Source organism: Malaclemys terrapin, chromosome 12, assembly GCF_027887155.1.
Source record: "Malaclemys terrapin pileata isolate rMalTer1 chromosome 12, rMalTer1.hap1, whole genome shotgun sequence".
Classification (NCBI taxonomy): domain Eukaryota; kingdom Metazoa; phylum Chordata; order Testudines; family Emydidae; genus Malaclemys; species Malaclemys terrapin.
In genome coordinates this window covers 19,941,677-19,953,284 of record NC_071516.1, presented here as the reverse complement: position 1 = coordinate 19,953,284, position 11,608 = coordinate 19,941,677, and the positions used below count along the sequence as shown (strand labels likewise).

The window sequence follows — 11,608 nt, the reverse complement described above, 5'->3', positions numbered from 1 at the left end:
AGCATTCAAGTTGATAGTACTTTTTGTTTGAATAATCAAACTTCAACCATCCTAGTACACATCTTGCTTGAAGCATTGTCCTCGTGTCTGTATATCTAACAATCAAGATTTCCAATTTGCCTGAGTAGGTGTGTAGCAGCTCACACTCAGTTTAGTACAACTTAAATACAAATGCAAGACCACTTTGCTATCAGCCTCCTGGGGAGGAAAAGAAGTCTGATTCACCAGAGGGAAATAAGCTTTAAGTTGCATCTTTTAGGAGAGGTTAGATGTCACTGAATCAAACCTGGAAAAGGGTATTGTACATGTACACTTAAAATGAACTAGATTCTGTTATGGTAGACTTATTTAATACCCAGTCATGCATAATAAAAGTACATACTTTGACCACTCCATTTTATAAAATGCAATATAAAAATAAACATTTTATCAAAATAACAGATGTATATTAAACCCAACAACTTTAGGGCCACTTAAACCAAAAAGCAAAATAATCATTTGAACAATCATGTATATTATGGAACTTGTGCCAAAACACCCTCATTCCCTGAAAAAAGAGCTCTGTGTATATAACACCTATTTGCCCCAGTATAAATTCAAGTATTTTATTTACAGTATGCAATTAACTTTTGTCCTACTTCGTGTGAGACAGTCAAGGTTGTCCAAGGCAGTTTGAGCACCTTCCTCAGTTACTGCCTAGCCAGAATTGTTACTTCTGACATTGTCCTCACTCAGCTAGCTTCCCATGGAACCGATTTTTAGAAAAGTTTGGTTGAAACAGCCAGATTATGTTAATTCTAATACTGAAGGGATTTTTTTGAACTAACTCCATTGCTCTTCCTTCCCTCCTACTTTAAAGATGAGTAACTAGAACTGTGGGCCTGTTGTCAAATATGCTACCCATTTAGTTTTATAATGCTATCAGCCTGAGACAAAAGGGCTGACCGTCATTAAAGGGCTTGACAGCTCAACTTTTCTACAAATTTTTTTTTTTAAATAGTGCTTTAGGTACCAAAATATTAACAGCTTCCAGCTGTTAAGCTGCAGTTCATCTTGTGAGAGTCTACACTTTCTCTAGGAAGACAAGCAAAGCATCGGCCCCCATGAGGGAATTAGGAAAAGTTATAGCTGACAGTAATGGATAACATACTGGCTTTGTCTACTTATGCTGTATTACTGATGACAGAGCGATAATGAATTTAAAAGCTAGGTTCCAAAGAGTCTTTAACAACTCCAAAACAAAACTTCTGCTGAGAGGAAAACTTAAGTCTCTATCTACAAGTAAGATGAGCAAAGCTATTTTGTTTAAGGATAAAGTACAACAAACTCAATTTGTCTTCCAAGGAAGACCTTGGTTGGAGGCTACACATGAATTCTAGTTTGGTTATAGTTTAAGGCAGGCCACAGTGCAAAAGCATTGAAAAAAATCAGGTGTTGCCCTGGTTGCTGGAGACTTCCTACCCACAAATCTTTTAAGCAGGAAGCTAAGTTTTCTAACATGGAACTTTCTCTCTTCAGTAGTTACCAAACTGCTTGAGAGCAGTTCCACTTTGGCTATGTCTACACTGCACCCTGGTGGCATGCAGGGCAGAGGTAGCTACATGCCACAGTGAAAAGCAGACTGCATCCACATTGGTGTGTAGCTACACATGCGAAGGAAAGGCTCTGGTAGCTCCTCAGTGCCAAAGCCTTTCACTGCTTCAGGGCAAGACTAGCAGCAGGACACTATGCTGCTAAAAATAGCAATGAGCGGGGAGGCACTATGTGGGCAAGTAGGATACATATGCACCAGCTTTAGGCATGTCCTTCCTCTACTCGCCTAAGAAGTACTTCATCAGCTATGCTGCTTTTTATACTAGTGCTAGGGAGAAATGCAGTGTAGATGGAGCCTGAGAGGGGAAACCACCCAACAATGAAAGAGGAAGAATAAAGCCTGCCATGCACCCAATTCAAAGACAGATGCTGTATCCTGGAGGGTTTTTTTTTTAATTTTGGTGGTGGACAGAGGGAAATTAGTAGTCGGCATTCACTCAAACCATCCAAGACACCCCAACACATTTTTGGCAGTTAATTTAGTTAGGTTGACAATTATGGTTTTAAGCAAAGCCATGCCTCATTTTGATTATTTTGCCAGGTGGAAGAAGAGCTGGATTTATCTGCACAGTAGATCTGAGAGGAAAGTTTTGCTCAAATGAAGAGACACTAGCCAGCACTGCATTTCTGCCAGGCCTGCACAAAAGTTGGGGGCTGATAGATTGTTAATGACAGGAATGATATTTCTCACCTAAAATATTTTCCCCCATGAAAATTAAGTCTAGTATAGAAAGGGGCAGGGGCTGTCATGCATTGATGTTAGAGGCAGGAGAGTCTCTCCTACTATCCTTCATACCTAAAAAGGGGAAGGAAAGAAGAAAGCTATATTCTCTCTCAGATTCTTGCCAGCTCTCCAGCATCCTACACAACAGTATAAGTGGTCTGTTAAAGTCTTTCTGTTCAAGTGACAGGATATGAACTTATTGTCCTCATTGGAGCTATGAACTGCTAATTGTAAAAAGCTTTAGACTTTATTCCTTTCAAAACCTAATCCCACTCTTCTATTGCTTGAATAAAAGAGCTAGCATTTTACCAAGCCAAGGAGCTGTGATTTCCCTAATCTAGTCCTTCCCAAACTCTTTTTGGCAACAAAGTCATGCTATGGTGTAATCTAGGAAGAGACATTCAAACAAGCACAGTTTGGCACTCAGAAAAAGGATGGTTCAACTCCTTGAGACCATACATTTCATATTTACAGTAAGATAACCGGTCCCTGTTTCCCACTTGGCACTCAGTAAAAAGATTTACCCTCCCAACCTCTCTCCCCCTAAACCCTCCAAAAGAAATTCCAGCCATTTTAAAAGTGCTATAAAGATGAGGTGTTTGATTATAATCAGTGTTCTTGTCCACTGACATACCCTTTTAAATAATGGGGTGTGCTTTCCTGGCTGTAATGAGGTTTCACCTTTGCACTATTTATATAGTGCATGACATGTGCAAAGATAATGTGCTCAGAGTTCATTTAAAGTTCAATACCATGACACAGAATGAACTTGGGGAATAGCCTACACAGATGCAGGACATCTTAACCTCATTTGACATTAGAACTAAGGATCTAAAGCACTGGAACACAACCTAAGCTTAAGCCCTACAGAACTGACCAAAGTTTAAACTTTACAAAAGAAGCTGCCATCCAAAGAGAAGGGGATGACAAATAGCAACGGTTACTTAAACCACGACAGACATGAACAGAGAACAACTGCAATACAACAAATCTGAACATTCTTAAAAATATCCATCTGCATTTGGTTTACGAAGACTCCGATTCAAAAATTCTATCCAAAGTAATGTAGCTCAAGAACTAAAGTGTTTTCTCGTACTTAATATTGCCTTCTATAGATGCTACCTGCTACAAAATCTTCCCACATAAGTTCTATTTAAGTTACTTAGGGAAGTTGAAAAGTAAGGCAGGGCATCAAAGCGACCAGCTGAAGGAAAGAGCAACTGATTATATCTGAGCCATGCTGAATATGAGTGAATGACCTCACTCCTTCTCAGGTTGTCTATAGTGTTGTCAATATTCAAAGTTGCATCTTATTGGAAAAAAGCTATGCAATACATGATCTGAAAGGCTCAATCTTCTGGAAGTGGAATTTGTGTATGATTACACTATGCTTTGAAATAACTAGTCACAATGTTTACAAAATTATGGTAACTTTCTCCTTTCAAATCCAAAGGGCAAATCTGTAGGAATTCCACACATGCAGAGTGTGCAAAATATCAGGGAGAAGCTCCAGTACGCATTCTGATACTCCTGGAACATGCTAGTACACAGACAGGACCAGGTATTAGGTCCAGGACTGTGAATTGGACATGTCTGACAATCTCCACTGACAGAGCTTCACTTTGTAGGGTGCAGTGATGATGCTATTTTCTGATGATTGCCAAACTAGCAAGTCTTTTCTGCCACTTTTACCCTGAGAGACATTCTTATGAGATTCACTCTAATGAGATATTTTTTCTCTCACTACTATTAAGAGGAATTTGCTAGACGGCATCTTTCACGCTGGGATTAACAACTCTTAACACTTGAGGTGGCTTGGGAATAGTGTCCTGCCTAGATTCCAAAGAGAACTCTGCCTTGCCCCCATCTCACCAACTTTAACTTGCTTTGGTTCCACAGTGCCTCAGCAGTCTACTCACGAACTGGAAGTTTAGGAGTAAAGAAGAGTTCATAACCCCACTTTGTTCTTATTCCTTTCAGAACAGGAGAGGGCATCTAGACTGACTGGGCAAGGAAGCTTCCTTTAACGGCTTTGTTAATAACAGTAGTAGAGTTGAGGTTTCATGCCTCGCAGAGGCTCTTCACTCTGCTTCTCCTCAGCATCCCCACTCACTAGAGCTTCAGATGGTGAGCTGTCACCTGGGAGAACCAGCTGAGAGAAGTCATGCAGAAAATCCTCTTCTGAGGCGAGCAGCAACTCATTCCAGGCAGCGATGTCCAGTTTTCCTGACGTGCCACCATATTCTTCAGGAAGGATCCTTTGTGGAAGGTTTTGATGAAGAGAATTCAAATCAGAGCCATGAAGAAAGAACTGAGGAAGAAAATCCCAAAATACTTTAATAAAATGTATCACATACTTTTTCAGCTTGTAATTAAACATTTTAAAACTGCAGCGAGACCAGCACATGACAAGTAGGGAGAGTCTATTTTGCTCTTAGAATTATTTAAAGGGGCACATTTCAAGATGAGGCCACTGGCTCTGCATGCACAATTGCAAGCAACATCATTTTCTTTTTGCAAAGGACAGTGCACAACACTGTGCATGCAAGTGTAGAAGCCAGTTCGATACCTTTTTGAAAATCTCGCCTTATAGGCGATCCACCTACGAAATCTTAATCACAATAACCAGGTTTCCAGCTCAGTTTGAGTCTAAACTCATTCACAAGGGCTGGGAGTGCAGAGAAGGCAGCACTCCGCCTTGTGGAGAGAGGCATCCTCTTCTGCATGTGAAAGAGAAGAATCAACCAACTGCAGGGGGAACGGCATCCAACCTGTTTAGCTGTTGAGAAAGTTACAACAACACAGGACCTTTGAGAAAGGAAGGGGAAGAATAAATTGGAGAGAAATGACAACTCAGAAGACTTCCTCTAACAAACATAACATTAATGCATAGGATGCTGTTGGCCCAATAATCCCAACTCCAGAGGAAAGTTACTATACTGAGTACATAATATAGGTCCTAAAAATGTGCATTTAACCAGATAAAATGCCAAGTTGTATTTATCAAAGAAAGTCAACCACTTCTGTCATTCTTCTGAGAAATCCTACTGACCAGTCTCCCCAACCCTCAGCACATTCAAAGCGATGAAGTTATGACAGAGCCAGACAAAAGCCAGGAAGCAAAGGATGATATAGTCACATCGAGTAAAGAACACTGCCATTCCCAACTATTATCTGTTTCAATATTCTTTACATTTCATGTCCAGCAAAGAGCTTGTCATTAGGTCCAATATTAAAAGGCACAATCACTTACCCGGTTTGCTATCTTTTCCTTCAGAAAAGGCTTGATGATGGCAAAAATTCCTTTGAATATGCGAGGCTCATTTATAATATTGACAGCTTTGATTCTAATGGGAAAACCATCCTGGGGGAGGAGGAGATTTTTACAGCAGTTTAGAAACACTGGACAGCTTTTTCTATTTAACTTTCCTGACACTGACTGCCAACACAACCCAACTGCTCCCAAGATTCTATTTGCAATTCAAATACACCTCTACCCCGATATAACGCTGTCCTCGGGAGCCAAAAAATCTTACCGCGTTATAGGTGAAACCGTGTTACATCGAACTTGCTTTGATCCACTGGAGTGCGCAGCCTCGCCCCCCCGGAGCGCTGCTTTACCATGTTATATCCAAATTCGTGTTATATCGGGTCGTGTTATATCGGGGTAGAGGTGTATAAATTGATGCAGTGAGGGAGAGTATATGGGTGCAAGAATCAGGCAAAAACAAGAGGGTCTGGCACTCACATAGAGCCAGACAGCACTTTTGGATCAGGAGATGTACTTCCAATAGCACGTTTCATTTACTGTGTCTCTACCTTCGCCCCAGCCTTCTTTTGAAAAAAATATAATGTTTTTAATTAAGGCAGGAGCAGCCCCAATATAAGAATTATAGCACATTACTTCACTGGAAGGATCAGTTAGCAACCTCTGCCCTGATCAGGATTCCCCAGTATTTGAAAGGCAGCAAAATGAATGACCCTGGATTCTGAGGGTCAGATTCCCCAGACTACTGGAGAATCAAAAGCACTGACTGGCCAGAGAGAAACCCATGTTTTAAACAAAGCATTTTAAATGATTAAGGATCAGAGCTCATGTTATTCGGGAAAACGTTCACGTATTTGCACAGAAGGAGAAAACCTATTGCTATTATTCAACTGGAAATCTGACCGGTTGGTCAAATTGATTGCAAAAGATAAAGGGACCCTGCACTGGTGGACACCACATCAGCACATGGAGGAGAGGGAGGTTAGAATGCTGTATCAGCTGCCAAGGGAACACAGGGCTCTTCAGTATAAGTTGAAATTAAAAAATAAGGTTAGTCATGGTGCTTCCCCTGGGAGACTTTCAGCAGGAAGAATCACTATCAGAAAAAGGTATTTTTAAGGACTATGGTCTCATCATTGAGTTACTGACGCTTCCCCCTCTTCCACTAACCAACTCTGGCTGTACAGAGAACGCATTCATTGCTTGGACTGAAGACTGGACACTTTCACTGCACAAATGTTTTCCCTCTGTAAAATATTTAATGAAGTTGGGGGCTCTTGGCAGTGAGATAACTCTTGCAAAAGCAAGATAGTGTGGTCAGCGTCTGGGCAAGCCTCTCTGCACGCGTCAGCCAAGTTACCCCAAATCTAGCTAGCAAAAACTCCCTGGGGTCTTCTCCCCTCACCACAGGCTTTCAAGTGTGCCAAACAACATCTGCTATAGGATAAGAACTAGTGCACGCATCTCACATGCAACTTACACCATATTTCAACTGAGGTTTTCAATGGCAAGTTAAATAAGTATTAGTCCCTCACCCAAACTTCTGTGTAATTATTTTATTATATTGTATTTATCAATTGAAATTTATCACCCATTTTACTTGTGTAGGTTAATTGTGGATTCAGACAGAACTTTGCAAAACAATCATGTTCAGATTGTGGAACTTCTGTAAGCACAGTGAGAAGTATTAGCCAGTGTGCAATTAAGTGTCTATTCTTGTCTCCATGGAACTCTCCCAATTCTCCCTGCAGAGACCCAGCAAAAAAGCATGCACAGCTCAGACTAGACTAAAGCTCATGGGAAGAAGAAAAAGTCATTCAACAGGAGCTTGTCCACAGTACATTACTACGCTCCCCTCCCCTCTAGACTATAGAAAACGCTACAACGACATCCTCTCCTGCCACTCAGACAAGGTAACCAGTGTCTGCTCTGCACTTCCTTCTATGCTGCCCCCTTAGGCTTGGAGCAGCCTCTCTCTTCTCAATGTCTTTCCTCTTTGAAATCCTTCCTCAAAACACACCTTTCAGGGAAGCCTTTCAAAAGCCAACTCTGCCAAATTCCTGCAGCATCACTTGAAATTTGCGCAACCACCCAAGGCTCAGTGTGTGAATGGTTCTATGTCCCATCTAGATCGGAAGCTCTTTAGCAAAAACCATTTGTACAGCAGAGCAGATTATCAACACTCAAAGATCAGCAAGGGGGTCTCTTCTCCCTAGTCTTACTTCATGTATCCTCCCCCTACCAGATGGCAAGCGGGCTCAACAACTCAAACTTCAAGTTCCCAAAGTGGCAGTAGTCTTGGGAGGCTGGGAATATAAAGTCAGACCCACTAGCAGCCAGCATCAACCAGTTAAGAGCTGAAACACATTTTAAAAGCATTCAGGTAAAAGCCAACATATGAACATTTTTGTTAGCATGAGCAGAACTCTAGACATAGAAGAAGTAGTTTACAGTGCACAAGTCAGGTCTTACCTGAAGAATTCCAATCACTTTTTTGGCTACAAAAGGACCAAAATGAGATGCCTTAGATAAGCTGACTCCTTTGTAGTCTGCAAGGATTACAATTCCATTCACTTGGGTCTCTTCAGACTGAATGAGTTTTTCTAACGTTAAGTATATGGCACGAATGTTCTCAGTAATTGGATAATTGCTTGGTGTCCATCTGTCTAAGGTTACAAAACATGTATGGTTATTTGGAAAGTAAATATAAAATGACTATATATATGCCAATAAAGTATCTATTTTCCAGAACTCCTAAGTTATTCTTTAATACCCACTGTCCTAGATCACAGCAACATTCCTCAAGCAAGATGCCATATTTACTTCAAGGAGCAAAGGCCCTGGTCTTAAGAAACCCCTACTTTCCCCAGCACAGATTACTAGAAGAGAAATCATTTCATCTCAGAAAGAAAGCAGGTAAATGGGAAAGCAAAGTATGAAAACAGTTTACAGCAAACCTGGCAGCACTGAAAGCAGATTTGCCCCACCTTGAACCCCCAACTTATTGTCGAAGAGGCTTATTATAAACTTGCATCTAGAAGACAGCAGACCTATTGCTATCTCAGGCTGACTGCACATTCATATTTTTCTCAAATCATTAGGCAACCACATTAACCCACTTTGTATTTTTGGTTTTACTCAACTGCAGCTATTGTTAAAACAGGGAAAAAATTGATCTAAATTGGGAAACAACAGACATTAATCCTTTCACAAGTAACTTTTCAGATTTCAAAAGGAAGCAATGCCATGTAATCTGTAAGAGTCACCAGTGTCCCCAAGGGAGCAAGAAACAGACTTTGGCACAGTCAGAGATACCTCAAACACACAAAGAATCTTGTTCCAATCAGGGTATTCAGGCATTACAATACCTGGACGAATGCAGACAACGTGGCGTCCCTCAGTGTCCAAGTGAGGCAGAACAGTGACAAAGCCAGATGCTAGGACAGCCTTAATTGCAGATGGTTTCAAGTTATTGAAGACCTCAGGCCAGCTCCTCCTGCAGCTGTGATAGTTCACCAGAAGCTGAAGCGCTCGGTCATAATCAAATTTCCTGGCTCTAAGGAACCTTAGCAAGAAAGCATCGTCCAGACACGTGCCCAGAGTAGGGTAATCCTTACACACCATGTCTCGGAGGGCTTGCACATCACGAAGCCTCCATTCAGGTTTCTCCTGCAGCTCTTCACGAGCCTTGGCAATAAGGTCAGGAGACAGTGAGCACACATACCTTGGCCGATCTGGCAGGAACTCATTATCCGATGGAGACCCCACGGATGGGCTTGTTCGGGTACAATCACTGTCTCCTGACATTAGTTAGCAGGAAGTCTGTCCAAAACAACACACACAACAAATAATCCCCATACTATCAGTATTTACATAGTATGTATTATCTCTAATAAATAGGTGAGAAAATTATGGCACAATGAGGCTAAGTGGCTCAATCACAGGCACAATGGGAATTAGTATTAGAGCCAGAATTAGCATTCAGGAGTTCCTGTCTCCCTGTCCTAGAATCAGATTACTAGCCCATGTCATTATTTTATCCCTCAAAACAGTATAAAATAATATTAGAAGAAGCTTTTGCACATCAGTCAGTTGATGATGACAGTTATGGAGCTGTGCCACCAATAAACTGCAAACAGTAAATCAAAGAGAAATAAGTTTGTATTAGCACTTCATTTACTTTCAGTTTTTAATTAGATATAAATTGTCCTGACTGGGATTTTTAGGTCTCTTACACCAACAGATCTGTATCAGTACAGCTGACTGAAATTTTCTAAGTCTCTGCATAAAGCATTGGTCAAGTCACAATCACTGTCCTAAGAAATTCTTCTGAGTATCAGCTTGCAGCAAGAAGTTTTCATTGAGTTCCCCTACAAAGTTGTGTGTAACTGCCAATTAACATTTATGACATTTATGTCATTTGGGCAATCAGATGTGTAGCATTCCAGAAGTACATGTCTTAATTATACTGGAAACTACTGCAGTGCAGACTGGAGAAGTGTAGTAGATACAGAAACAAATTCTTATTGCAACAGTTCCTCAAATATATAGTAGATTAAACAGCAGATACCGTCAAACTGTAAGTGTCCTTTATTGCATAAACATTGGGTCAGACCAAAGGTCCATCGCCCACTATCCTGTCTTCTGACAATGGCCAATGCCAGGTGCTCCACAGGGAATTAGGGTGACCAGACAGCAAATGTGAAAAATCGGGACCGGGGTGAGGAGTAATAGGAGCCTATATAAGAAAAAGGCCCCAAAATCGGGACTGTCCCTATAAAATCAAGACATCTGGTCACCCTAGAGGGAATGAACAGAACAGGTAATCATCAAGTGATCCATCCCATCGCCCATTCCCAGTTTCTGGCAAACAGGGATTAGGGACATATGGTGAGTGGATAAGTGGTGGGGAGAGGGGACGAGAATAAAGGCTGAAATACTATATTTGAATTATTTCTTGGAGCTTGATTTGGGGCTGGCACCAGGAAAAAAATAGGATTACATTTGTGGCTACTGTGATTCACATTCACCTGCACAGAGACCTTCTGAGGGGATGGCTGTGCCTTCCCCTAGAGTGTTGAGTAGGGATCATCTCTATAAACATTGCACAGGATCAAATCCCTGATACTATAATTGCATAAATTGATCTTTTCATCGTCTATAGCAGACCCTAGGGACTTGGTGCGAGGGAGCAGGATGGGCATTTGGGTTATTTCCTGGGACGTGTCTCCTCTCGTCACACCCCAGGGACGCTAGGTAGTAGTCCGGATAGCAGCAGCAAGGGCCAAGCATCACCCTCATCTGTTCCCAGCCGGGGCTGTCAGTGCCTCAGGCACCCCAGCTGGAGCCCATGTGGGATTGGGCGGGGGGCGATTTCCCTAGGAGTCAGCACCTGCCACCGGGCAGGGGATCCTGATCAGTCGGGCACAGCAGACACACGGGCCAGGCCCCGGCCACTGCGACAGGGGCAAGACTGGCAGCCTCCCAGGTCCTGTCTCAATGTCACAGACCCCCCCCCCCCCGACAGAGCAGCGAGCCCCCAACCCCCGCCCCGCGCGCTCGGTCCCACGGCAAGAGAGGTTACCCCTCCCCCACTGTCTCGCGCCTCACGCCGCCACGCCACGCCCCATCCCATCCCCCGGGCCGGGGCCGTGCTTTCCCCATGCAAATTACCGGGGCGCCGGCTCCGAGCAGAAGGAACCGTTCCGGGGGGATTAGCCACCGTGACCCCGGAAACACACCGCCCAGGGCCGCCGGAAGTCACGCAAAGGCGATGGGAGAGCTCACGCGCCGAACACCTGCTTCTTAATTCCCCCGCTCCGCGGTACCTTCCGTGGGGGTGAGGATGTGCCCCCCCCGCACGGATTGTGATACCCCCCACAGCCGTTGTGGTATCTTCCAGGGGGTGAGGATGTGCCCCCCCCCGTGTTATAGTGCCTACTGGGGGTGGCCGGATGGGCCCCCAACACGCTGTGGTACTTTCGGAGGGGGTGAGGCTGTCACCCCCCATACACTGGTATATC

The 11,608-nt window shown here is 43.0% G+C and overlaps 1 protein-coding gene across 3 annotated transcripts; it reads right to left on the bottom strand.

The window, feature by feature from the left end:
• Positions 1-328: 328 nt before the first annotated feature.
• On the bottom strand, positions 329-11,331 carry TTPAL (alpha tocopherol transfer protein like). Of its 3 annotated transcripts, none has more exons than XM_054046276.1 (5): positions 11,259-11,331; positions 8,954-9,407; positions 8,058-8,251; positions 5,571-5,681; positions 329-4,628 (listed from the first exon to the last, which is right to left on the bottom strand). In XM_054046276.1, exons 2-5 carry the CDS (start codon positions 9,390-9,392, stop codon positions 4,353-4,355), a joined length of 1,020 nt encoding a protein of 339 aa, XP_053902251.1. In that variant the 5' UTR covers positions 9,393-9,407; positions 11,259-11,331; the 3' UTR covers positions 329-4,352. The 3 variants fall into 3 exon arrangements, with proteins under 3 accessions (XP_053902251.1, XP_053902253.1, XP_053902252.1); XM_054046278.1 differs by lacking the exon at positions 329-4,628 and adding an exon at positions 4,642-5,125; XM_054046277.1 differs by lacking the exon at positions 329-4,628 and adding an exon at positions 4,642-5,096.
• Between the last annotated feature and the right edge of the window lie 277 nt (positions 11,332-11,608).

What these genes read in the sequence shown, in the direction of transcription:
- TTPAL (XM_054046276.1), bottom strand. Translation starts at nt 9,392, where the DNA reads ATGTCAGGAGACAGTGATTGTACCCGAACAAGCCCATCCGTGGGGTCT. An exon ending in CGTTGTCTGCATTCGTCCAG is followed by an intron (nt 8,252 to 8,953) that starts GTATTGTAATGC and finishes TTGTAACCTTAG; the next exon opens with ACAGATGGACACCAAGCAAT. An exon ending in AAGTGATTGGAATTCTTCAG is followed by an intron (nt 5,682 to 8,057) that starts GTAAGACCTGAC and finishes CTCCTCCCCCAG; the next exon opens with GATGGTTTTCCCATTAGAAT.